This window comes from Mustela lutreola, chromosome 9 (assembly GCF_030435805.1).
Source record: "Mustela lutreola isolate mMusLut2 chromosome 9, mMusLut2.pri, whole genome shotgun sequence".
In the NCBI taxonomy this organism is placed as follows: Eukaryota; Metazoa; Chordata; class Mammalia; order Carnivora; family Mustelidae; genus Mustela; species Mustela lutreola.
Window position 1 is genome coordinate 60,260,211 of NC_081298.1, and position 27,653 is coordinate 60,287,863.

Genomic DNA, 27,653 nt, shown 5'->3' on the forward strand with positions numbered 1-27,653 from the left:
TGTTTTGTCCTAGGAGGTGTTAGACACCAGATTTGTGGCTTACCCTTCACGGGCTTGGTGCTAATTTTGATAAGAACATAGTCTTGTACACTGAAAGAGCAATAATACTTTATTTAAAATATATACAAAATTATTACTTTAAAACATATATACTACTGTCCAACATATAGCATATAACACTGGTTGACAGAAATTTGGATACCTTTATTCATTCAGCTTGTGATTTCTTTTTTGCTCCTGAAGAACATTCTCTTAAGCTCCCACCAGAGGGGAGGTCCCAGGGGTCTATTACCCAGGGTGGTCTGGCTGTGCTTCTGGACACAACTGAAGCCAAGCAACTCATCTTGAGGGAACTGAAGGCAAAACCTGGCCCTGCCTGGTGCACTAGGGACACGGAGTTGACCGGACCCACGTCAATCAGTCACACGCCAACTGCCAGTCTTCCTGTGCATTCTCTCTCTATCTCTATCTCTCTGCGCTCTCGTCTGCATATAAATGGATGGGGGAGTTGGTGAGAAAGTGGCAATTATTTCCTTAACAGACCTTCCTCTGGACTTAGGTTAATGTAAATCATGTTCTCTTTCTTTCCCTCTGTAACCGGTACTGCAGGAAAAGAGCAATAGAATGGGGAGTTGGCCTCTTAACAGTCTTGGAAAGGAAATGAGAAAAGAGACAAAAAGAGACCTTCTGTGCTGTTAGATCAATTTCAACTTACGACTGTCCTGAAATACGTTGGACAACTGGTTTTTGTCACAACCCATGCATTATTCGTCACTATTCCCACAGTGCCTTGCATCTACTAGGTACTTAATAAAAGCTCATTGCATGGGTAAACAAACACACACAGGGGATCTGCTGAGTCCAAGTAGGAAAGGAAACAGACACACAGAATCTGAGCATCTGTGAAACAGTAAGGGACATTGGACCTCATCTGGACCTCCTTCCTTCCTTGGCAATTGGGGAAACTGAGACCCTGTGAAGTGTGGTGAAATGAACAAGTTCACAGGACTAGCTCCTGACAGAGTTAGACTTGCAATCAGATTTTTGGAATCTCCTTGAATTTCGCACTCTCTTCAGATCCGAAGCTGTAACGAGAACTCAGTGACCTCAGTGGCATGCCTGAACTTGAAAATCATCCCCTGAACATCAGAAGCTCCTGATGATGAAGGGTGGCCCTGGGCACAGTGGCCGAGTGGATAGCACAAGCATAAAGGTCCCCTCCAGGCAGCTTTAGTCCTGGGCTCCTGGTCCCAACTGGGGTTGGGAGCCCCAGGTTCTGGCAGGTGGCCTGGACAGCAGCAGTCAGACTGCGGATCTGAATGAGGTAGGAGGAAGGCAGAGCTCAGTGGGGAACCACTCAGAGCTCAGCAGGTCAGGTGTTTATGATGCCCCCACTCCAGCCCCTGTGCTGAAGTCCATGCAGCAGCTCACCAAGACAGCAGCCTTGGGCACTTGGGAGAAAACATAAACCAAGCCCATTGACCGCTTTTGAAACTGAGAGCAAGTCACTATGGATACTTACTGAAAAGATGAATTACAGAAAGAATGGGTTTCTTCTGTGCATGGGATGGATGGCATGAAACAAAGGGAGGCATGGGGAACAGTGGGGGAAAAGAGAGAAGGGGCAGGGGGACTCTCAAGGCCCACAGGGAGGGCTTCAGGGCCCAGGGACAGGGCTAGGCCAGGTAGGAGCGGTTGGGTAAATGCAGGATCGCTTGGGTGGACTTCTCATTTCAGCTGAGCTACCCCGATCATTCTCTGGGCTTCAAGCCATGGAAACCTCCCATGTGTCCCACTGAGCAACTGAAAAGCACAGGGGCTCACTCTACTTCCTGGTGCGATTTTGGTTTATCAAAAGGAAGATTGTGCATGATCAGAAAGCCACACCCGACCAACATAAAGAGCCTTGTGTGTTTCCCATGCTCCACAAACATAAATACCTATGAAGAAGGCTGGCATCAAACCAAAGGAGTGGTAACCCATGAGATGATCCCTTCTGGGTTTCCCATCTCAGAGCAGTCACCACAGGGTTGCTTGGAAGCAGGTGCACAAGCAGCTCTTTAGAGCCTTTCTCCAGCCCCCACACTCAGTCTCTTTGCCTTCTCCCTAACTTTCTGCCTCCATGTGCCTACCCCATTCCCACTTTATCTCAACTACCTTCCACTTTCCATCAAAACCCAAAACGGCTCTTCTCCAGTGAGGAACAAAAATAATTCATCTTGCAAACCTGGGAGCTGCAACCCATCCGGGAACAGATGGTACATTTGTGCTTACAGGGAGGGCCACCAAACCTGCAGACTACCATCAACGCTGCTGGGACACAGAGCAGAAGGGCGTATGAGCTCCTTCCGGCCTGGAACTAGCACATGCGGCTCCTCCCGCTGGCATCCTTCTAAACGGCGGACTGGTTTTCATTGCACACATAGACTGTGCTGGGCTGGATTCTCCTCCGGATCCGCTCAGGCACTTTGGGAAGGATTTGGACAGTCTGGGGCAGCAGCTCAATGCAGGCCTCACGGAATTTTTTGATTCTCCAGCAGTAGACAATGGGGTTGAAGACGGACTTGAGGTAGCTGAGCCACAGGACGCAGGAGCTGGTGGTGTAGAAGGAGGAGCTGCAGTAGAAGCCCTGACTGAACACCGACAGCAGGCTGTAGACCGAGTGCGGCAGCCAGCAGAGCGAGAAGCCCACGAAGAGGATCAGGATGGTGGTGCAGGCCTTGGTCTTGAAGCTCAAGTCCAAGCTGACCTGCTGTTGCCGCTGCAGCCTCCGTAGGCCAGCCCTGGTGAGCTGTCTGAGGTCCAGGCTGTCGGACTCGTTGTGCACGCGGATGGCGTTCTTGCGGACCGTGTGCAGAATGCACAGGTAGGAGCACAGCATGACGCTGAAGGGCACGAAGAACACAGCCACCACCAGCACCACCACGTAGGCGCGCTCTGCTGGGAACTCCGTGTAGCCCAGTACGCACTGCGGGGCCCGCGCCGGCACCTCCATGAACGTCGGGCCAGCCAGCGAGGGCGCTGACACGCAGAACGACAGCGCCCAGGAAACGGCGATGATCCTCTTGGCCCGCCGCGGGTTCAGCTTGTCCTGGCGTTGGACGATGATGAGGAAGCGGTCCACACTGATGATGAGCAGGATGGCCACGCCCTCCAGGACAAAAAACCAGTAAAGGGTGGCTGAGAGCCGGCAGAAGTAATCCCCAAAGTGCCAGTGGACCGTGATCAAGGTGACGGCCGTGAAAGGCATGCAGCATAAGGACAGCATGATGTCAGAGAAGGCCAGAGTGGCCAGCAGCAGGTTGATGGCGGAACGCATGGCTGGTCGCTGGTACACGATGATGCAGACCACAGAATTGCCAAGGAATCCCACCACGATCATTAGCATCATGATTATTGCCAAGGATATCCTGAGGGGGGCAGAGGGTGTGGTGACCCCAGAGGCTGACATGTTGCTCCCATTAAGCAGCAAGTACTGATAAGTCTCAGTGGTGGAGCTATTGCAGGCCATCATGGAAAAAAACTTGGAGCCCAGACGGAAAGGACTGGAAGGACTCCCCTCAGCGCTTCGGTGGCTGCCATTTTCTGTCTGTTGGTTGCATGTCTGGGATCTCTAGGGTATGGGAATGGTGGTGAGCAGAAGTCTTTCTTTGGGAGCGATAACCAGGATTTGCAATTCATGGATCACAGCCTCATCGTCTGCAGACGACTGACTGTGTCTGCAGCTTCCTGCTTGGATGCTCTCCGTAACCTAGAGAAGAGAGGAGCAGGGGAGAGAAGGGAGTGAGACTTTCCAAGCACGTTTTGCACACAGCAGTGTTTAGATTTTACAGGTTTTATAAACATGGCGGTGGAGAGAAAAAAGGACTCATTGATTCATTCACCATTTGGGATAAAGCTTGGCAGTCGCAAATACTGTGTGCCTTGTCGAGTAGCCCAGGGAAATCTCATCAGACCTACTTTGTGGTGGGATGAGGAAGGGAATACTCTGTAGTCCATATTTATTTAATGAGTATGCATTTGATACATTTTATTGTAAGGAACCTGACCAAATGAAACTTTGGATAAGCCAACTTCCTTTAGCATGCCAGCTTTGTGAGGGCAGGGATTTTTGTGTGTGTCTTGCGCTCTGCTGTATCCTCAGCACTTAGAACGGTGTCTGGCACAGAGAAGATGCCCAGTGTTGAGTTGAAGTTCATAAATACATGGAAGTTGATGCTGTTGCTAAAATATTTTTAACTTTTTTTTTTTTAAGATTTTATTTATTTAATTGACAGAGAGAGAGAAAACAAGCAGTGGGAGCGACTGGCAGAGGGAGAGGGAGAAGCAGGCTTCCTGCTGAACAGGGAGCCTGATGCGGGGGCTGGATCCCAGGACCCCTGGGATCGCGACCTGAGCTGAAGGCAGACGCTTCACCGACTGAGCTGCCAAGGTACCCCGTAATTTATTTTGATATAAGTGTAGATTCACATGCAGTTGTGAGAAAAAAAAATTCAGTGAGATCTCATATGCCCTTCACCCACTTTTCCCTAATAGTAAAGTCTTAAGTTAAAGTAGTGTTGTCTTGCCGTAGGATTACTTTTGGAAATGCTGATGGAAAGGAAGAAACTCTATCCCTAAAGATAGGTTCTTTTAAAAGATAATGTTGATTTTTATTTCTTGTCTCATAGGTGGGGTAAGAATGGTGTCCAGTAGCCCACGTGTGGACTCAGATTGCCTGGGCTGGGTAGAATCTACACCCACTACTTATCTATCCCTGGGCACCCTCCAGCAGGTGGCTGAGCCTCTGCTGATAGGACTACCTCCTCTGTAGCCCATAAGTAATAATTAAGCCTACTACAGAGGAGCTGCAAAGATGAAATGGGAGAATACCCACAGAGTGATTTAACCACACCTAGATCATAGATGGTATTCAAGAAATGTTAACTATTATCATTGGAACCCCGAGGAAAAGCAATCACAATGTTACAATTGCTATTGTTTCATTTGTATGTTATACACATAGAATATTTGCATCTGTTCTAGATCAGTGGCTCTGGGTACCCCAGGGAGAGGGTATTCGTAATACATTTCCCGTTCCCCCACCCCTCAGCATTTTCAATACAGGCATACCTTGTTTTACGGCCCTTCCCTTTGCCGTGCCTTGCAAATGATTGCATTTTGTTTGTGTGTTTGTTTATGAATTGACGGTGTGTGGCTACCCTGGGTCGAACAAGCTTATCAGCACCCTTTTTCCAACAGCATTTGCTCTCTTGGCATCACTGTGTCACATTTTGGTAATTCTTCCACTATTTCAAATTTTGTCATTATCATTCTATTTGAACTGCTACAATTTCATGTTAAAACGTTAATGTGTGAGGAGTTGCTTCTTACGGATGAGTAAAGAAAGTGGTTTCTTGAGATGGAATCTCTTCCTGGTGAAGAGGCTGTAGAGATTGTTGCAATGACAGCAAAGTATTCTGTTTCGTGAACTCCATCAATAAAGCAGTGGCAGGGTTGGAAGATAGACTCCAGTTCTGGAAGAGGTTCTACTGTGGGTAAACTGCTGTCAAAGAGCTTCGCCTGCTACAGAGAACTGCTCCTGAAAGGAGGAGTCGATCAGTGTGACAAACGTCATCTTTGTCTCATTTCAAGAAATTGCTACAGGAAACAATGTGGCTGTGGTGGGGGACAAGGAGAGACAAAGAAAGAAGGAGAGAGGGAGGGAGAGAGGAAAGAAAGGAAGGAAGGAAGAAAAGAAAGAAGGACATTGCCATGGCCCAGCCCCCTGCCTTCAGCAACCACCACCCTGATTAGCAGCAACCATCAACACGGAGGCAAGACCCTCCCCACCAGCAAAAAAGATTACAAACTGCTGAAAACTCAGATGATGGATAGCATTTTTTAGCAGAGTATTTTAAAATTAAGGTATGCGTGTGCTTTTTTGAAGATAGAATACCATTTGACACTTATAGGCTAGAGTTTAGTATAAGTACAACTTTTTTTTAAAGAATTTATTTATTTTTCCAGAATGCGAGCAAGCACAAGCGGGGGAGCAGCAGGAAGAGGGAGAAGGAGGCCCCCACCACCAAGCAAGGTGCCCGATGAGGGGGACCCGATCTCAGGACCACGGGATGACAACCTGAGCTGAAGGCAGATGGCCAACCGACTGAGCCACCCAGGCATCCTGTAAGCACAACTTTTATATGTGCCGGGGAACCAAAAAAGTCATTGGACTCACTATATTGCGACATTCGCTATATGGCAGCGGTCTGGAACCGAACCAGCACTATCTCCGAGGTGTGATTGTATAGCTGATTGGTCGGGCAGCTGACCCAACCGCAGCTAATGCATAGCCTAGCCAATGACGGCAGAGTCCAAATGCTCTCACTCACTCAGCCTGAAATCTGAATGAGGTACTATTAAGCTACTAAAGAGCTGCCCTGAGGGATGTAAGAGAAGGGAATAGAGAGAGAAGTCTCAAGGCCACAAGGGTATGATAGATACTCTGCCTTTGCTTCTCCAGTTCTCCTGGCTACTCTCTCCCTTGCCACTGTGGGAAGGGAGGCAGGGGAGGGCTTTTTTGCTCTGGCTCCCTCCCACCTGGTTGTGGCTGGCAGTGGTTTATTCCTCTCCAAAGCTCTCAGCGCCTCTTAGGGAGTCTGCCCTACAGCCCAGCACTCTCTGCAGACTACCTCCTAGCTCCTACCTCAACCTGCAGGCTTAGGAATGACAGGGCTTCCCGATGCTGCTAGCCCAGGGTGCTTCTCCAGCCCTCCTGGGTCTCCCTTAACCTGGCCTCTCCTTTGACAAGAATCCCTTATTAATCAGGGGCTGATCTCCTTCCTATCTATACTGTGATTGATACAAGAAGTCCTGGCTGACCAGAGCTATGAGGAGGCAGAAACCAAGAGTAAGTAGCTATGGGGAGGTAAAGGAAAGTGACATGTGTGTGTATAAGGAAACAGAAACACAGGGAAACCTACCTCAATTCATGACAGGTTTCCAATCAGAGTTGCATTTCCAAATGCAAATCAGTATTTATGCCTCTGTTTTTAATTGCATTCTTAGCTTTTTGCTTTCATGTAGCTGTTAGCCATTGGTACGTCCTCTTTGGGGAAATGTATAATCAGGTCCTTTGTCTATTTTTTTTCCATTGGATTGTTTTTTCACTCTTGGGTTGTATCTCTTTATATATTTTGGATATTAACCCCTTATCAGATCCACGATTTGCAAGTATTATCCCATTCTACAGGCTGCCTTTTCATTTTGCTGATGGTTTCTTTTGCTGTGCAGAAGCTTTTTAACTCGATGTCCTCTAGCTTTTTTTTATTTTTGCCTTTTGTTGCTTGTTGATGTCATATCCAAGAAGTCATTGCTAAGACCAATGTCAAGGAGCCATTTTTCTATGTTTTAATAGTTTTGGGTCTTACATTTAAGCCTTTAATACATTTCAGGTAAAATTTTTGTGAGTGGTGTGAAATAGGGGTCCAATTTCATTCTTTTGTTTGTGAATATCTGGTTTTCCCACCATCACTTATTGGAGACTATCCTTTCCCCATAAGTATCCTTTGTCAAATATTAGTTGACCACACATGTATGAGTTTATTTCTGGGCTCTCAATTCTGTTCCATTGATGTATGTACCTGTTTTTATGCCAGTACCATATCATTTGGATCACAATAGCTTTTTCTTTCTTTTTTTTTTTTTTTAAGGATTATTTATTTATTTATTTGACAGAGAGAGATCACAAGTAGACAGAGAGGCAGGCAGAGAGAGAGGAGGAAGCAGGCTCCCCGCTGAGCAGAGAGCCCAACTTGGGGCTTGATCCCAGGACCCTGGGATCATGACCTGAGCCGAAGGCAGAGGCATTAACTCACTGAGCCATCCAGGTGCCCCCACAATAGCTTTTAATAACGTTTGAAATCAGGAATTATGATGTTTTTAGCTTTGACCTTCTTTCTCAGGATTGCTTTGGCTATTCAAAGTCTTTATGAGGTGGTGTTGTTTTTGTTGTTGTTGTTGTTGTTTGGCTGCTGTCATGTTTCCTTGATTTTTTTATGATCTCTGTGCTCATGGGTTGGTGTCTGCCCATTTGAGGAAATATGCACTCTTCTAGTCTTTATAGACTGACTTCAGCAACCAAGCTGGCCTAGAGATTCTGGGTGGGTCATCTGGCGATGTCTGGGTCAATAGGTGAGCAGCCCTGATGCTTGGGTACAATGGGTGAGGATTGGCCTTGAGCCTGCATTTATAGGCCTAAAACCTGGTCCATGTGGGTGGGCCTGGATCCTGGGTCCCCAGGGGTCAAGCAGACTCCAGGGATCACTGGATTCACAGGCTTGGTCCAAAGGCTGGGGACATGAGGGTGGTCAATGACCTGGGGCTTCAGGGACAGACCTGGAGATGGGTCTGCAAGGGCCTTTCTGGTGCTAGAGTAAGCTAGGAATCTAAGTCCGTGAGAGCTGGTTTAGACTCTGAATCTATGGGGGCTGGTTGGTCCTGGGATGAGCCAGTGGCCTGGGTCAGCCCATAGTAGTTGGCCCGGAGCTTGGGCTGATTGAGAGCTGGAGGCCACAGGAGTTACTGGGCCAGCAAGAGCCAGCTGACACTGGGGTGAGCAGGTAGCCTGAGTTCACAGGAGCCTCTAGGAGCTTGGTGCCCTGGGAGCCACCTAGGGCTGTAGGAATTGGCATGGTACTGGGGGTCCCTGGTGAAGTCAGGTGCTCACTTTTCTCCTCCCATGGAGACAGGGTGTCTCTCTGTGCTGGGCTACCAGGTTTGGGGTAGGGGATGATGGAAGGAATGTGAATCCATCTTTCCTTGCCTCCATTGTTATTTCCAGGAGAGAGGATTCATTTAGCTTGGCAAATGTTTCCATAAGATGGAGTACACTTTTGAATTGCTAAACATTCCTTATGTACTTCATTTTAAAAATCACCAAATAGTGATATAAAATAAACCTGCAGGAGTCTGTTGTATTTCAGTACAATAGCAATGAAGCAATAGAAAGAGAAATCAAGGAATCGATCCCATTTATAATTGCACCAAAAACCATAAGATACCTGAAATAAACCTAACCAAGAGGCAAAAGATCTGAACTCTGAAAACTATGGTACACTTATGAAAGAAATTGAGGAAGACAGGAAGAAATGGAAAAACATTCTATGCTCATAGATTACAAGAATAAATACTGTTAAAATGTCCATGCTATGCAAAACAATCTACACATTCAATGTAATCAATCCTTATCAAAATACTATCAGCATTTTTCACAGAGCTCAAACAAATAATCCTAAAATTGGTATGAAACTAGAAAAGACCCCAAATAGCCAAAGTAATGTTGAAAAAGAAAGTGAAGTTAGAGGCATCTCAATTCCAGACTTCAAGCTGTATCACAAAGCTGTAATCATCAAGATAGCATGGTTCTGGCACAAGAACAGATACATAGATCAATGGAACAGAATAAAGAACACAGAAATGGACCCTTAACTTTATGGTCAACTAATCTTCAACAAAGCAGGAAGGAATATCCAATGGCAAAAAGACAGTCTCTTCAACAAATGGTGTGGGGAAAATTGGACAGCCACATGCAGAAGAATGAAATTAGACCATTTTCTTACACCATACACAAAAATAAACTCAAAATGGATGAAAGACCTAAATGTGAGACAGGACTCCATGAGAATCCTAGAGGAGAACATAGGCGGCAAACTCTCTGACCTCTGCCACATCATCTTGCTAGACACATCTCCAAAGGCAAGGGAAACAAAGACAAAAATGAACTATTGGGACTATATCCAGATAAAAACCTTTTGCACAGCAAAGGAAACAGTCAACAAAATTAGAAGACAACCAACAGAATGGAGAAGATATTTGCAAATATCTTATCAGATGAAGGGCTAATATCCAAAATCTATAAAGAACTTATCAAACTCAACACCCCCAAAACAAAAAATCCAGACAAGAAATGGGCAGAAGATACGAATAGACATTTCTCCAAAGAAGACATCCAGATGGCCAATAGACACTTGAAAAAATGCTCACATCACTCGGCATCAGGGAAATACAAATCAAAACCACAATGAGATACCACCTCACACCTATGAGATTGGCTAAAATTAACAAGCCAGGAAACAACAGATGTTGGTGAGGATGTGGAGAGTGGGGAAAAGTCTCGCACTATTGGTGGCAATGCAGGCTGGGGCAGCCACTCTGGAAAATAGTATGGAGGTTCCTCAAAAAGTTAAAAAGAGAACTATCCTATGACTTAGCAATTGCACTACTGAGTATTTATCCAAAGGATACAAACATAGTGATTTGAAGGGGCACATGTTCCCCAGTGTTTATTGCAGCAATGTCTACAATAGCCAAATGATGGAAAGAGCCAAGATGTCCATTGGCAGATGATTAGATAATGAAGATGTGGTCAGTCGGCCTGTCTGTCTATCTATCTATCCAATGGAATATTACTCATCCATCAAAACGAATGAAATCTTACCATTTGCAACGATGTGGATGGAACCAGAGGGTATTATGCTAAGCAAAATAAGCCAGCTGGAGTAAGACAAATACAGTATGATTTCACTCATATGTGGAATTTAAGAAACAAAACAGATGAACATAGGGGAAGGGCAAGACAAATATAGTAAGACAAAAAGAGAGAGGGAAGCACACCATAAGAGACTCTTAATTGTAGAGAACAAACTGAGGATTGCTGGAGGGGAGGTGGGTGGGGAAGCTGGAGGGATTTGGGTGATGGGCAAGTGCGGGCACTCGAAGCAGTGAGCACAGCTTGTTATATGCAACTGATGAGACACTAAATTCTACCCCTGAAACTAATAATATAGTGTATGTTAACTGAATTGAATTTAAACAAAATTAAAAAAAAAATAAAATTGCCTAACAGTATAATAAAATTTTAAAATGTAGGAGCTAATGAACCAACAATTTGACAAAATGTTCTTTTTACAGCCCAGGTGTTTTTTTTTTATTTTTTAATTTTGGGAAACAAATGTGTAATAATTTCCATAAAAAGAGTGTTGTAGTTATAAATGCAAGGTGAATGGACTGGCAGGAGAACCTGCAGGAGGGGAGGCAGTGGCTTCTGGCCACACCTGGCCTCTGGAATCTCTGTTGCCATGGTGGAGGATCTCGAGGCAGAACTTCCCTGGGAGTGGGGAGGCTTGTGCAGGCAAGGCCTGAAGATGAGCAGTAGGAGCACAACTGACCCACTCCAGACTCCCTCCTTCCATGGTTAAAGGCACCAGAGTGAAAGGAATAAAAGGAAACTAGAATTTTCTTCATTCTTTTACTTTCCACCAGAAACAAAACATGGGAGTCAGACAAGAATTAGACTTGACAGAGACTTCCAGAGACCCCGCAGGGACACACTTTGACCTGCTTTTCTTCTTCTTCAGAAGCCCTTTTCCTGCTTTCCACTTAGCAAGAGCCACTTCTGCCTCTGTGCTTTCAAGAAAGCGTCTTTCTTCCTGAGCTCCTTGTGGTCGGTATTATAGATAAAGGGATCCCCTGCTTTTTGAAAGTTTTCCGTATGCCACTTTGTTTTTAGGTAGAACCTACATTTGTCCTGGTTTTCACTAAGTGAAAGAAATCCAAAGAGGATTTTTGCTTTTACCAAATAAAGGGCAAGAAGCGACAATAATATTCAGCATCAGTTTTGCAAGGAGCCGCTTGAGAAACAGTGTGCACCTGAGCTCCTTCCTGCGGATCTATGCTCAGCATCTCAGCATCACACCACCAGTGCTCTGACCCTTGTCTGCAAGTATCTGGGCTTTATCTTCATTTAGGCTCTGCATCCGCTAGCAAGATGTGTCTGCAGGTATCAGAAAAGCCCAACAGAGCTAATCCTTTAGGTCTGGGAGTCCTGAATTTCTTTTCCCCATATAAATTAATGGCAGTTGCTTCTTTGCTGACTACCATTTCTTTTTTTTTTTATTGTGTTATGTTAGTTACCATAAAATACATCATAAGTTTTTGATGCAATGTTCCAAGATTCATTGTTTATGTACAACACCCAGCCCTCCATGCACTATGAGCCTTCCTTAATACCTGCCACCAGGCTCACCTATCCCCCCGCGTCCCTCCCCTCCAAAACCCTCAGTTTGTTTCTCAGAGTCCATAGTCTCTAATGGTTCATCTCCTCCTGCGATTTGCCCCAATGCACTTTTTCTTTCCTTCTCCTAATGTCCTCCATGCTATTCCTTATGTTCCACAAGTAAGTGAAACCATATGATAATTGACTCTCTCTCCTTGACTTATTTCACTCAGCATAATTGCTTCCAGCCCCATGGGGACTGCAAAAGTTGGGTATTCATCCTTTCTGATGGAGGCATAATACTCCATAGTATATATGGACCACATCTTCTTTATGCATTCGTCTATTGAAGGGCATCTTGGCTCTTTCCACAGTTTGGCGACTGTGGCCATTGCTGCTATGAACATTGGGTTACATCTGGCCCTTCTTTTCACTGCCTCTGTATCTTTGGGGTAAATATCCAGTAGTGCAATTGCAGGGTCCTAAGGTAGCTCTATCTCCACACTGCTTTCCAGAGTGGCTAAACCAACTTGCATTCCCACCAACAATGTAAGAGGGTTCCCCTTTCTCCACATCCTCCCCAACATTTATTGTTTCCTGTCTTATTAATCTTTGCCATTCTAACTGGTGTCAGGTAGTATCTCAATGTGGTTTTGATTTGAATCTCCCTGAAGGATAGTGATGATGAACATTTTTTCATGTGTCTGCTGGCCATTTGTATGCCTTCCTTGGAGAAGTGTCTGTTCATGTTTTCTGCCCATTTGTTGACACAATTATCTGTTTTTTGGGTGTTGAGTTTGAGAAGTTCTTTATAGATCTCGGATATCAGCCCTTTGTCTGTAGTGTCATTTGTGAATATGTTCTTCCATTCCATGGGTTGGCTGGCTACCATTTCAGCTTGTGAAAGTTTTCACAGGAGCACTCTACTCTCAGATAGTGGGCAACACCTGCATCTCAAATTGAAGGAATTTGGTGAAATAAAAGTTTGGGAGACTGAACACCAGGCCAGCTAGCCTAAAGTTTCTGCAGGTGGTGATATCTTCATGATGTTACCTCGGTTTAGAAACAACCAGTCCTCAATGTGATAGGCCTAGAACTTGATTTGGCCAAGCATGCCCAGAAGGGTTTCATCTCTCAGTGGTGGGTCCAGTTATCCAAACTCCTGGAGGGCAAGCTATATAATCAGAAGTCTTGTGCGTTATTCTGCAAGTGAGTGATATCCCTCATGCAGACCACAAATGCTTGCATTAGAGTGATACAGTACTTTGGTGTCTCAGTCTTCTGATCTGTGAAATGGCGATACTTACCTATGTATTCCCAGAATTTTAAAATACATGTGCAATGCCTGGTACAAAGAAGAGCATTACTAAATAATTACTAAACTAATAATTAATCAACTCCACATTTCTCATTATTTCAAGCTCACGGGTTTGTTTCTTGGGTCAGAGTAGAACTGCGACACACAGATATGAGGCCCTCATGGATTAAGCTCCTCCTAGAGCATAGAGTAAGGGGTACTGAGTAGAAAACATACCCTTTTGGGTCCGCGTGCCTATCAGTCCTAGCTAGTAGCTAGTACTTCACCCACGTCCTTGTGATGCTCTAAGATTGGATTGTCGCTATGTGATAGTGTCAGAGAGCAATTTCATGCTTCACTAAAGCAATGATAGTGTACAGAATTTTTTTTTAATGTGTTGTGTCTTGAGGTTGAATCAGATTAAAATTGCTTGGACTTCTGGGCAACAACTTGTCTTAGATATTTTAATTTAGTGTTTTGGTCACAGTCCTGTTGTTAATATCCAAATCAATAACACTTTTATTACCAGACACTTTGGCAAGTTAAAGATCAAAGTAAAATGTAACAAGTGAACCAGGAATGTTGCACTGTGATCCTTCAGTTTGAAACAGCACTCAATATCTCTCTGGTGCTTTTCACTCTGAGGAATGGGAGCCATGAATGATACGCCAAGGAAGAAGCCAGCTGGGAACAGAACAATTTCAAAGTACTTATTATAGTTCTTCCTATCCAAACCACCTCACTCTGGAAAGGGGAGGTCACACAGGTGCTGGAAGATAAAGAAGCTAAGGAAAGGACCATCAGCCTATGCATTGCCTGTGTGCTCTGGGGTAAGCAGAAGCATACTGACAATGTCTTTGATGAGCTGAACCCATGCAAAGGACGGAAGGTCCTTTTGACCTTGAGCAACAAGGAAGCACTGCCATCTATACACTGCATTTACTGCAACGCTTGCTGAAACTTCTTCAACCACCCCACCCCACAGCTTCTGCACACTGAGTACTCTTTCCCAAGCCCCCGACCATGCCCCGTCCTGCCATCCTCACAACTGGAAGAGGGAGGCCAGGAAATGAAAGGGATGCTCTGATACAGTCATGACACCTCCAGGTCATAAAGGCAGGAAGAACATGGAGCCAGGGCTGGAAACTAGGTTTCTGGCACTGAGACCCCAGAAGGGGGACCAATCTTGGTTCAGACCATGTGAGAGTGAGGGTGGTTTCAAGTCTATGATGCTCACAAGCATGGGAAAGAGGAAAGCAAACCCCCCACCCCAAAACCATCCAAGAGGAGGTCAGAAAACGTTGAGATGAGATCACACCCTCTTCTCCTTTCCAGAAGGTGAAGAATGGATGTTTACAAACAGAGCTCTGGAGGTTGAGAACCATGGGGGTGAGGGAAGGAATCTCCTCAGGACAGGTCAGGGTGGGACCACCACCTGGTGCCCTGAGGGATCTCCCTGGGCACCGACCAGCCACAGGCTGCTGGGAAGCACTGAGACTTGCCAACATTGTCGCTCCTGCTTGCCTGCCTTCTTCCTCCCTCTTCAGCCCTGTCCCCTTCTTTCTTTCTTCGTCTTTCCTTGATAACTTTTAAAACCTTTCTATTTTAATACATTTCAAACGTATAGAGACATAGAAAAACTAGTATACCAAACTCCATTTGACCAAGCTTCTGAGATATGTTTCTCCCACTTCCTTTCATTTATGCACACAGCAGCTCTACAGTTCCTTGTCCCTGCACACCTGCTCTTTGGGCTTTGTTCCCAATCCACTGAGGAGATTCTTCCAGATTTTCTTGGAGTGAGGAAGCCAGGGTATGAGGTAGAGGAGTGCCCTGATGGACAAGGAGAGGAACACAAGCCAAGGAGAGTGTCCTAGACGGCAGGAGGGTTGCAGGGGGAGTAAAGGTTCCAGAAAGTGCCTCCCCAAGCCTTTTCAAGTATTTGACCCAATCTAATAACAGTGGACCTAATCCAGAGATGAGTCGGATAAGCTGTTTCCTCTATTTTGAAGACCTCTAGTTTCAGGCAGCAAATCTTGTCTTCAATTGGGGATATGTCTGGTTTTAAATTGATGGGCCGGATGGAGTTCCAAATGTCTTTCTTCTTTCCTCATCCTTGAGGTCATATATGAAAAGAAAACCAGGCTGTAAACCTGAAACCTGGTGAGCCATCGAGCCTGGAGGGAAGAGGGGAAAGCAGTGTGTGGGCAGAATGCGAAAGACTGAGCAGAGGATGGTGGGAGTCAGAGGAAGTTACCATGTGTACTAGGAAGACTTCTTGGAAGCTGTGGTGACCAAGCGAGAGTGTGGGTTTTCAATGAAGGACTCACATCTCCTCTGATGCCTATACAACAGAATGTGTCACAAAGTGACAATGAAAAGCATCGAGTCCAATCCTATCCAGAAAGCTCATGTCACTGCCATTAGGGTTTCAGGAAGATGAGTGAATCTCCCCACACGACAGTGACTCCGAACTCCGGAGGTGAGCTCCTTTGTGACATGTGCATGTCCTTCAAGGAGGGCAGTCATTGGCCCTTCCCTCTCCCCACGTTACGCACATTACCTGTGCGTAATGGAAAGTCTCTGGCTATAAGCTTCCAATGGCGGGCACGTTCCTGTGCACCTTTGTGCCCATGAGACTTGACGGTGTGGCTGAGACCCCGCCCAGTGCGTGTTCCTGGGGGCGGGGCCACCACCTTCTCAGAAGCAGAAGGCTTCTGGTGCTATGCCAAGGAGTAAGAAGTTCTTTTGCAACTATTTTACGCAAACAGTAAAAAAGTCAGGTACTCGCTGTATGCACAGGTACACCTATATTTTAATTCACAGATTTAGAAATAAGCTATACACATTAACATATATGTACACATATGTACATATGCATATAATATACATTATAGCATGTATATAGGTTGCCAATAGAACTTGCTGGTTTTGCTCATTCCAGTGAAGCTGAATGGCGGGAAATTTGGTGAGCCCTTTCTCCAGAGTGGTTAGTATTGCTTCAAGTAACCAACTGGTGTTTGTAATATTGGATTTTTAATTCCTACTCCAGAAGAACATATCGGTTCACAAATGCTAAATCTAAGAAATGAAGTCAATTTTGGCAGATGGGACAGTTTACTGTTGAAACAGCTTGACTCTATCATTACCTGCAACTCTGTCACCTGTCTTTTTGATACAAACTCTCAGCCAGATGGTATATTTCAATTTCAATAACTTTATTGGCAATGAAAAAATAGGCAAGAGCCGCCAAAAGTAATATGTCAAGTAGCTGTGTTTAGAAACAGGTGTTACCCCCAAGTGTCTGAATTTCTAAGAAAAATGAGCTGAAGAAGACCAGATTTTTTATTTCTCAACTCAGGCAGGACTCTTGGGGGGGGGGTAATTTTTAAATAGAACAGAATTGGGAAGCTTTTTAAGGGAGTAAATCTTTATTGATTGTTTCTCTTAGTAGTACCTAAAATTTATGGCGTGCTTATTACATGCCAGCCTAAGCCCTATCAGAGTGCAGGGGTTCTCTGGACTTGCATATGCACTCTCCATATCACCAAGGAATTTGTTTCAAATGCACCTTATTGGGGCCAGGCAAGACCTCCTGAATCAGAGCTCCGGCAGCAGGGAGGTGGCCGGCTCCACAATCTGTTTCAACACAAGGTTCGGGGAGTTAGACATTCTCATCTGTGGGAACTACAACCATAGCTCATCTCTCTGAACCTGGCCATTGATCCAGTTTTACCGATGGAGAAACCGGTGGGCTGTTCTTTACCTAGAAAGGAGATTCATTGTATTAGGAGCCGGGTGTTCTGGTTTAATCCCTGGCCATGCCACTTCCATAATGCTATTAAGGGATGATTCAGTGAAGACTTTTACATTTGCAATGAACCAGTATTGTGGAGCAAGAGCAAGTATGTCTTTCAGCAGGAAGAGAGAAGAAACACAGGGAAGCACCTGGATTGTAAGTTCACAATGGTGAGACTGACAAGGTCTGGAGTATAGCAGAGCCACAGGCAGCCATGAACACCAGGCTGCCCTCGCACCTGGATTACACTCTGTGCCCCCAGATGGATGGGCTCTCACAGAGGCTTTTGGGGCCAGTGTGGATGGGACCTAATTGTCGCATCCCTTGAAAAATCTGCTGGCTCTAGAGGAGGTGGGATTTACTCCTAGATCCTTGGGAGACCCAGTGTAACATAGGGTTTCGGCCACTAACCAGTCTCTGTTCGATGCTTGCTTCTTCCCTGGGACACACACACAAAATATTTAAGTGACATATTAGAATGACAGTCAGAGGGTTGAGGAGAGGGCTAATTCCTTGGACCGGCCAGTAGCCCATTCACTGCTCCAGAGCCATGCATGTTTGTTGGGAAACTCTAATCTTTTTTTTTTTTTTTTTAAAGATTTTATTTATTTATTTGACACAGAGAGAGAGACAGGGATAGAGGAACACAAGCAGGAGGAGTGGGAGAGGGAGAAGCAGGCTTCCCGCCAAGCAGAGAGCCTGTATGGGGATCAATCTCAGGACCCGGGACCATGACCTGAGCCGAAGGCAGATGCTTAATGACTGAGCCACCTAGTCACCCGGGAAACTCTGATCTTAAGTAGCTGAATTATAGGGCTCCACACATACAGAGTCTAACATAGACTGAATCTTTGATCTGACCAAAGAAACAATAATAATATCTGATATTTGGAGAAGATTTTTAAATATGTAAAATGTTTCCCCCCAAATTGTTCTTCTTTCTTTCTCCTAGCCATCCGTTGATATATTCTTATTACCATTTACACATGAGGAAACATAATGGATTTGGTGATGTGTTTAAGATGGGACAAATGGAAGAGGATGTCTTCTACTCATAGGCTCTCATCCCCTTTTCTTTGTCCTGGGTAGGGCCCAGGTCAGGAACTCTTACTACCAAACTCAGGATTGTGTTGTGTGTACAAATTCCTTTTCACAGGAACTATGATTATGGTTCAGGTGAACCCATGAACGGGATGCCCTTGATCTAGTTATGAGAAAGAACCATTGGTATTTTAAGTATTTATGGAAAGTCCAAAATAACCCCCACCCCCAACACTCACAAAATATCTGTTTTTATGTCTACACATGTTACCAACGTCCTTTGGAGGAAACCACAGGACATTACTTACTTAGGATCCTTAGTTTCCAAGTGCATCTTTGAAAATTTTATTTGTGCATTTAACTGTTAGAGCCAACTTTTTTTTTTTTTGTTTTCGCTTTCAGAACTACTTTAGAAGTGTTGAGTCTAAGACAGGGTTTTTAATGTCTCTGAACCATGCCTGAAAGATTTTGCTAGAGGCACAAAGCATATGGCGCTTCTTTAAAAATGGATATAGCTTGATATTTTAATGAAATCGGAGACACTTAGCACTTTTTCAAGATGCTATAAGCAATACCTGTCGATGCCAAGTTCTTCCAGGTAGAATATATGACGTCCCAAGTAGCCTCACCTGGGGGGCTCCCAGGACAGCTGTATCTTCCTCACATCAGAAAAGAACCTGATGCCATACCTCCAACTTCTCAGGCTGCAGCCTAGCTGCTTTTCAAAAGCTTTTTCCTCCTTGAACATCACATCTACAGGCGCCCTTCCCCCACTTTTACTTGACTTTCTCAAAAACCAATTTTAAACTTCCTTCCGTATCTTTTGCAAATTTTCTAACATTTCATGCCTCTATTTTGGAAAAAGAAAAAAGAAAAGCTAAATCTACTTTAAAATATGCCTTTTCATTTGTAATAAAGACTGACACAGCTTATGTATTTGCTTAAAATTATTTTTGATGATATCTTACTGTTTTCAACAGCTTTATTGAAAGAGAATTTGCGTATCATAAAATTTGCTCATTGTAAGTTCACGATGCAGTGATTTTTAGTCAATTTATAATGTTGTGCAACTGTCCCCACCATCAACTTAGAGCCTTTCCACCACCCTAAAAAAAATCCCTCCTGTCTATTCGCTGTCATCTGATTGAATTGTTTAATAGTGATTTCAGTTAATTTTCCAAAAATGAGTTCTCCAGACCACCCAAGAACTTGACAATTCTAATGGGGGGCTGGTCACTCTAGAAGCTCCTGACCTTAGGTTCTTGCCCAGGCCCATGATATATGGAAAAACGTAGCACTGAAGACGCTACCTTCCTAATAAAGAGGAAGTATCATTGAAATCACTTAAGTCCTTCAACCTGGCCCATCTTGACATTCATGACCCTGACTTTACAAGTAGGAGCTGGGTAGGGAGCAGGACGAGCTTAACTGATTCACTCAGGCCTCCACAAAAATACTAACCAATTTACATAAGGACAAGATGAGGGAATGAAGTAGAGGAGGAGACAGGGCAACTCCTATGGTCCTAGCTCTGCTTCTTAGCCTTGCCACCTGGAGAGCAATTCCCAAATTCTCAGCCTCTGATTCCTCTTTCGGACCTACTGCGGCCCCACCCCCAAACCCCGGTCCCAGCCCAAGTGCTGTTGTGAGCATTAAATATTTATAAAAGCAGCTTGCAAATCACAGGGCACTAGGCAAGGTGAGGGAGGGACCTCTACCAGGGAAGATGGCAACATGCTAGATCAGAGGGACAGTCCCAGCCAATCGTGGGTATGTGGGTCCCCAGGAGTGATGTCCTGAGGTTGTCCTGAGGGTTTTGCTTCTAAGTACATTCCATTTAGAATATTTGACACTTATGCTTTGCTAAGCATTTCATGACCCTGTTACTAGTGCCCTTGAACTCCCCATGAGGTCGCAGAAGGTGTGCGTAGTAAAGCTGGGATGCACAGCACCTGGGTCTTCCCTTTTAAGTTCCACCAAAGTTGGACCTCTGTGATCCTTCTCCAGAAGAGGGTGAGAGCCCCCACGTGGCAGAAAGGAGGACTCCAGAATTTAAATCCCTTTTCTTAGAAGAGCTTAAGCCCAGTGGCTTTTAAGGTGCATACTTTGACATGAGCCAATTTGTCTGTGACCTTTGCTCATTGTTAACGAGCTAAGAGGGTCTATTTAAAAGTAAAAGGACCACAGAAGAGTTTGATTTGATCCCTTATAAGGAAAACATAAAATCTAAGGGGGAAGTATGCTCACTTTCACTTTTTGGAGTTGTATGTTAAAATCAACGTCTCAAATCTTTAGAGAAGTATTCATTGAATTCTTGGGTTAAAAAATAATTATTGAAACATCTAGGGGTGCCCGGGTGGCTCAGTCAGTTAAGCATCTTCCTTTAGCTCAGATCATGATCCTGGTGTCTTGGGATCGAGCCCCGCATTGTGCTCCCTGCTCAGTCGGGAGTCTGCTTCTCTCCCTCTGCTGCTCCTGTCCCCCACCCTGACTCATGCTCTTGCTCTAGCTTGCTCTCTCTCAGTAAATAAAGAAAAATCTTTTAAAAAATTATTAAAATATTTAAGAAGGTATTTGTCAACTTGTAAGTTTTTAAGCCCTACATAAATTTCTCGTGGACAATTTCAAATGAGCCGGCTTGCATATGGCTCTCCTGATGTTACACAAACTCAGGCTACCTATGCACTGGCTATGAATACAAGGGCAACGTTTCAAGAGCTTCCTGGGTTGAATGCATGTAACAGCAAGTGCCACATGGGAAATGTTCCTGCTTGAGTAACGTGTTGGATAGAAGCTCATTGTCTCCTGAGAAGCAAAGCCTCTCGGGTCCAAGATGCTGGGGAATGACTTTTGGGGAGGAGGTCTAAGTGGAATCCTCAGAGTGGGTCAGACTCAGCTTTTGGTCTTCCTGTGAAGTCATTTGTCAGTAGCTCAAAACATTTCCATTTTATGAGTCTCAAAAACCTTGTCTGTGAAATGGGCATTATAATGCCTATCTCTTCAGCTTGTAAGAACTAAATGAGAAAAAGCTTGGAAAACATACACATTTTGTCTTTCACTGACTCTGAGAGCCCCTGAATTTAAGATGCTTCATTATCTTGCATACGCTAAGGAGGTAAAAACACTGCCATGTAACCCCAACTCAGAGTCAACAGTGGTCCTACACCCAGCGAGAATGGGCACCAGTGCCTCCCCTTGCTTTCTGATTTTTTTTTTCTCTATCACTCTGGTGTGTAATGGCTTGCTTTTGGGGGGGGGGTGTCATATGTCCTCATAGCAAAACAACACAGTTTCATATGTATATTACAAATACTTAAAATTTTCTATATATTGTGATGTTTTGACATCTTATTATTATTTTTTTTTTACTTAGTGTTGGATTCCCCCCTCTCCAAATTTTTATTTAAATTCTAGTTTGTTCTTTAAAGATCTTCCTGGCTGGGGATATATGCGTCTCTGGGGCCACCCACTTCTTAGAGAGAGCAAAGAGCCAGGCAGATAAGCAAACTGACTGATCCAGAACCTTCTATCTGTCCCCTATAGCCCAGAAGGTAAGGTGCCTCTGCCTTAATCATCCCAGGGCCAGGTGCCAGGCAACGAGAGACCACCACTAGAGCCCAAAGCCCACTAAAATTATTCAAACTAGCCAGTCCTCTGGTGTCTCCCTTTCCCTGCCTTGCCCTTCCTGGGGAGCCCCAATAAAGACCATGGTCTAAAATTCCCCCATCTTCTGCCTCCTGACCACCTGCTGTCTTCTCCATGTTACTCCTCATGGCGCACCTCCTCTGTCTAGGACCTGTGAGTATAATAACCTGTTTTCTGGAGCCTCTCTGTTTCCTTTAGTGGCCACACCTGGCTGAACTTTTCGTAAAGAATACAAAGCAATCTGTATGTAGGTTTCTTCCTTTTGATGGTCCTATAAAGCATTTGGTTTCTATGTGACAAAAAAATGTGGAATTCAAGTAATTCCTGGGATGACCCATCTTCGCTTTACTTGTGTGAAATGTACACCCCACTGTGCTGTTTTTGTGTGTAACTTAGCATGCGTGCCTGGAACTTTCCATTGTGGCACAGAATTAGGATGTCATCTTTTTGAAAACGGTTTAAACGGGGTAGTAGCAACACTGCTCATTACTGAACCATACACTGAAGTGACATGAACCACTGGGACCAGCTCCCCCCACCACACACACATCATGGCACGTAGATGACAACTACCCAGCCAAAAGCCGGGTAAGATGCACTCCAGTTTTAGAGATGTTAAAATGTGTGTGTGTTTGGGGGGGGGGAAACAAATCAAACAAAAAATGTGTGTCTTAGTACTGACAGATTCTTTATTTGACCAAACTCTAGTCAGACTCCTGAACCTTCTCCAGCGCCCATGTGTGTCCTTCATGTCAAATCCAGTTTTAGCAAGAACCTGGCTAAGTCAGTTCAACCAGAAACCCCAGCCTTTATATCTGGTGACCCTCTGTGTCTGACCAGGTTCCTCACTTTCCACCTTCCCCAAGTGATGATGCTTGATCGTCCCAAACTGCCTTCAGCAGGATTCCTGTTAGGTGTGCTTAGCTAGAACCCCCCTTAGCACTAATGTTTCTTTCAGTAATTTTTCACCCACTCAACCCACCCTGTTCCCAGACTCTAAGCCCCCACTTCTCCTTGTTGCATGAGAGGCTGAGTGCCCTCTCTCCCCCCCACGGCAAACTCCCCCTGCACCGGGCCCTGCACCCAACTCAGTGGTCCTCAAGAAAGTCTGCCTGACTGTCTCGAACAAGCACCATTCAATATACCATTGAACCTTGAACAATACAGGTTTGAACTGTGAGGGTCTTTGCAGAATTGTTTCCATAAATACAGGATGGTACTGTATATGTGTCTTCTCTTCCTTATGCTTTTCTTAATAACATTTTCTTTCCTCTAGTTTATTTATTATAAGAATACAGTTTATAATACATATAATATACAAAACATGTTAATCAATTCTTTATATTATCAGTAGATTATTAGTAGTCAAGCTTTTGGCCAGAGTCAAAGTTATATGCACATTTTTTAGTGCATGATGGGGAGGGGGGTCAGCTCCCCCAACCGCTTGGCTCTTCAAGGGTCAAATGTGTGTCAATTTCGTCGGTACACATGAGCTATGTTGGTAAGTGCTCTGTACAAGTTAGAAAGAGACAAACTTGCATTTTCACTATGCTATTTTCTCTTTCTGTCAGTACATACACACACAGACACGAACTTGGATATAAATCCGGCCTTTGGTCAAATGTCTAAAGCCATGGGCAAGAAATTAATATATTCATTTATTTAAGAAATACTTAATGAGTGGTTGCCATGGGCAGGTGTGAGTCATTCAATGGTGATCTCTGTTTTTTGGGAATTTATAGTCTAGTCTGTTTTTCTCCAGATGTGATCTGCGGATGAGCTGCACTAAGCTGGCACGGGCTATGTGTTAAAAGGGCAGATCATGGGGCCCAACCTCAGACCCATTCGAGCAAAATCTCTGGTTGGGAACCAGGAATCTGCTCCTAGGGGACTTCCAGTGCCCCAATCTTTGAGACTGGCAGTGGATCGTAACAGATAATAATAGAGAAGCAGACAAGGGGCTTGGCTCTGAAGCATTATTGCACCATCTGCCTCCCCTCCCCAACTCCAGGGCCAAGGGAAACTGTGATCCATGATACAGTCACGTACCCGTGCCAGACTCCCGAGGAAATGAGAAGATCTGAAAGATCATAACTCACAAGGTTATGCTGGGGCATTCATCACCTGCTTCTCCTGCACTGAGTCAGGTATGCTGAATTCTACCGTGCACACTGTCACTGGTTAAACACAAAATGTTAGCTAGAAAATGCTCACATTAGGCTGACATTTGGGTGTTTGCTGATGGCGGGAAGTCCATATTCACTGGGGAGTTCCTCTATCATTCCGACTCTCCAGATACACCCCAGCTAGAGGTGGGATTCCCTGTAGTCTAGCGCATCAGATGGTCATCTGAAATCAACCAGAAGCAACCCTAGCTACACGGTTTGCTGCTCCAGGGGTTAACATGGGCAGGTTGCTTTGGAAAACCTCTGATAGTGTTGCCCAGTGGGCTTTGGAGTTGGTTTTTACAAAGCTGAGTGACTGCCGGAAAGCCCTTGGGTTCCCCAGCCTCATTTCCTGCTGTATAAAATATGGACAATTAAATTCTTTATCCAGAGTGTTATAAGGAATCAGTTAAATAAGGCAGCCTATAAAATGCTTAAAAGAGTGAATAACGCTGTGGCTACTGTTATGATGATAAAATTTCCTCATCTCCTCCTGCCTGTTCTCCTCCCCTTCCTGCTCCTCCTCATCCCAGGTTCTGAGGTCCTAAAAGACCTGGTGCTCTCAGCCTGCCAGGTGGTGGGGCTGCTTCACTCGAAGCATCGACTGACTTTGACCTGTTGAGGCCCCTTTGGCTCTGGCGCATCTATTAGTTTCTGTGGCCACTGTAGCAAATTGCCACATGCTCAGGTGGCTTAAAGCAATAAAGCAATAGGAATTTACCCTCTCACAGTTCTGGAGGCCAGAAGTCCACAATCAAGTTGTCAGCTGGGCTACGCTCTCCCCCTGACTCCTGACGATCCTTGGTGTCCCTTGGCCTCAGGAGGCTACATCACTCTAGGATGTCCCGGACTTGAGGCTACATCTTTAAATGTGTGGTTATTCTGTTCAGGGCTCAAACTTCTGTGATTGCCACAGATATTAATCATCCTTTATTTTTTGTTTTATCAAGTTTTTAGGAAAACATTTGATGTCCTATAGGACCCTGATTCAATTAGGAAGAAAGCGGAAAGCGTGAGGGACAGGATAGAACAAGGGGTGTGCTATTTATCTTTTATGTAGTGAGGTATGCTTGGCAAATAGCATTGCATTTGTTTCAGGTGTACAAGTAATGATTTGATACTCATATATGTTGCTAAATAGTTGCCATGTCTAGTGAATATCCATCAACACACACAGTTGCGATTTTTCTTCTTGTAATGAGAATTTGTAGGATCTATTCTCAGCAACTTCCAAATACAGGTGTCCCCCACTATCCAAAAGCAGTGTTTGGATTGAAACCTTTCTTAAGCTGAACTAATGCAAAGCTTATAAGTAATTATTGCTTTATCTGATTAAAAAAAAAGCTGACCATTCCTAGCCCCCTCCCACCCAATAGCCTCTTTTAGGCTTTTCTGACACATTAGGAACAGATCTTGCTAATGAAAGCAGATAAATAAATCAAGATAATGCACAGATGCTCACAGACACAGTTCAAAGCTCTGGCTGCTTGATACTGAGATACTGAGTATAGTTCTGGGGAAGGAGGTAGGAGGTGCCACTCTTCCCAAGAGGGCTAAACACTGTCTCTGTAGTGCTGCAAAACAAACACTGTCCACTCTCACCACCTTTATTTAACATAGTACTGGAAGCCCTAGCCACACCATTCAGATAAGGAAAAGAAAGAAATGGCATACAAATTGGTAGGAAGAGGTAAAACTGTCATTATTTGCAGAGGACATGATACTCTATATAGAAAATCATAAAGACTCCACCAAAAAAAAAAAAAAAAAAAAAACCCCTACTAAAATGAATTCAGTAAAGTCGCAAGATACAAAATCAATTTGCAAAAATCTGTTGCATTTCTAGGCACTACTAATGAAGCAGCAGAAAGAGAAATTAAGAAGACAATCCCTTTGACAATTGCACCAAAAATAATAAGATACCTAGGAATACACCTAACCAAAGAGGTAAATGACCTGGCCTCTGAAAAGTATAAAACACTGATGGAAGAAATTGAAGATGACATAAAGAAATGGAAAGATATCCCATGCTCATGGGTTGGAAGAACAAATATTGTTAAAATGTCTATAGTACCCAAAGCAATCCAGAGATTTAATGAATGCTGTTTTTGCTTCTCACCTTTATTTTGTAAAATGGAAAATCCTCTTCAGATTTCTTTCAGTTAATGAAAATGGACTAATGCTGGTCTTTCGTAAAAGTAGAGTGATGTACCACAAACTTGAAAGCAGGGGATTTTCTGTATACGATATGGTATTATTAATTATGGTCACTATGCTGTACATCTTCAGGACTTATTTTGGGTAGTTTTATAAAAGTGCATTCCTGGGCAAGCCCCAACCTCTGGGATCAGCACTTAGGGTGCTTCCAGCCCAACCCAAGTGTCTTGGTGAGATCTCCTGGCCCGCATTATTCCTACAGTTCCTGTAGCAGATCTGCAGTTTGCGCTGCACTAGAGCTGACCCCCCCAGTTCTGGGAAGGAACAGCCTGAGAGTTATGGGAAGAGAAGCAAAATGGGAAGAGGGTGGTTCTGGAAACCAGGAGGGGGTAAAGTTCAATATTGGCTATGCTTTGATGATAGTGCCTCTCCCCAGGAAGACATGATTGGCCAGAAGTGAGGCCTGGACACTGGGGTTTTTAACCCACCCCCACCCCCACCCCGCCCTGGGTGATATCTTGGGAGGCAGCCAGGAATGAGAACCCCTGTGATAGCAGATATCAAATAGGGTGAAAGTTTGGAACAAAACAATGGATTTGTCCTTAGGAAGTAGCCCAGCCCCATGAGCCAGGGGACTCAGTTCAATGTGGAGAAGAGGGAACATATTAATTAGATTTTCTTATTTTCTATATTCTGATACTCTGACACCTGATGCCTTGCCCACTACCCTGGGGAAGCTGCCCTTCCCAAGGCTGGCCAGTTCCTAGAGATACTAAACAACTCACTGGTAAACACACTCTTCAAATACAAATCACTCATTCAGAGCCCACCACCCCTCCTTTATGGGGATCCCACACTTTGGGCTACTGTCCACTTGCTCTGATTACCTCAGCCACGTACTGGACAACCAGGAACAGCCCTTGTGTCCCAGAGCCCAATCCTAGGCCTGTCACCCTGTCTTTCCCATGGCTTCCCATGGAAACCACAGTAAAAGCTCTTGCCCAGTACTGTGCCCCTCTCCCTCTACCTCCTAGCTGACCCTGGTACTTTCCTAGGAGGCCTCCCTTGGTGCAGTGTGCCCTTCCTGTTGGGAACTGAGAGCAATAAACTATCTTTTCAATGGCAGTCATCTCTTCATCTGTTGGCCTCAACACACCTGATAATAAAAATACCCCTATATCTTAAAACAAGGAGTTGCAAGCTCGGTTCTCAGCACGGCCTTTGCCCCAGATACAAAATGAAGGGAGCATGGCATCTGTCTCCTGTGGTTGTTGCAGGATCACTAAGCAGATGGCCATGATGGAGCTTTGGAAATTAGAACCAGAAAACATAAAGTGCATTCGCGACTTGACCATCAAAATTAATATCGCAATGGAAAAGATACAATATTAAGCACATCATTTCCTTTAAAAAGATATGGTAAAACACACAACACATAAATGTTACCATCTTACACATTTTTAAGTGTGTAGTTCAGTAATGTTACTGATAAAACTAACACTCTGTACCCAC

General features: G+C 44.6%; 1 protein-coding gene and 1 long non-coding RNA gene across 2 annotated transcripts in view; one reads left to right on the forward strand and one right to left on the reverse strand.

The window, feature by feature from the left end:
• Nucleotides 1–27,653, forward strand: part of LOC131808328 (uncharacterized) — a 62,788-nt gene that overhangs the window by 1,011 nt on the left and 34,124 nt on the right. The window contains exons 2-3 of the long non-coding RNA XR_009344781.1: nucleotides 4,278–4,432; nucleotides 6,010–6,168. This is a non-coding gene — a long non-coding RNA (uncharacterized LOC131808328). The remainder of the gene's footprint in view (nucleotides 1–4,277; nucleotides 4,433–6,009; nucleotides 6,169–27,653) is intronic.
• Nucleotides 98–27,653, reverse strand: part of GPR45 (G protein-coupled receptor 45) — a 43,763-nt gene continuing 16,207 nt past the window's right edge. The window contains exon 2 of the mRNA XM_059134329.1: nucleotides 98–3,751. Coding sequence (XP_058990312.1) covers nucleotides 2,393–3,514 — 1,122 coding nt within the window. The 5' untranslated portion in view covers nucleotides 3,515–3,751 and the 3' untranslated portion in view covers nucleotides 98–2,392. The remainder of the gene's footprint in view (nucleotides 3,752–27,653) is intronic.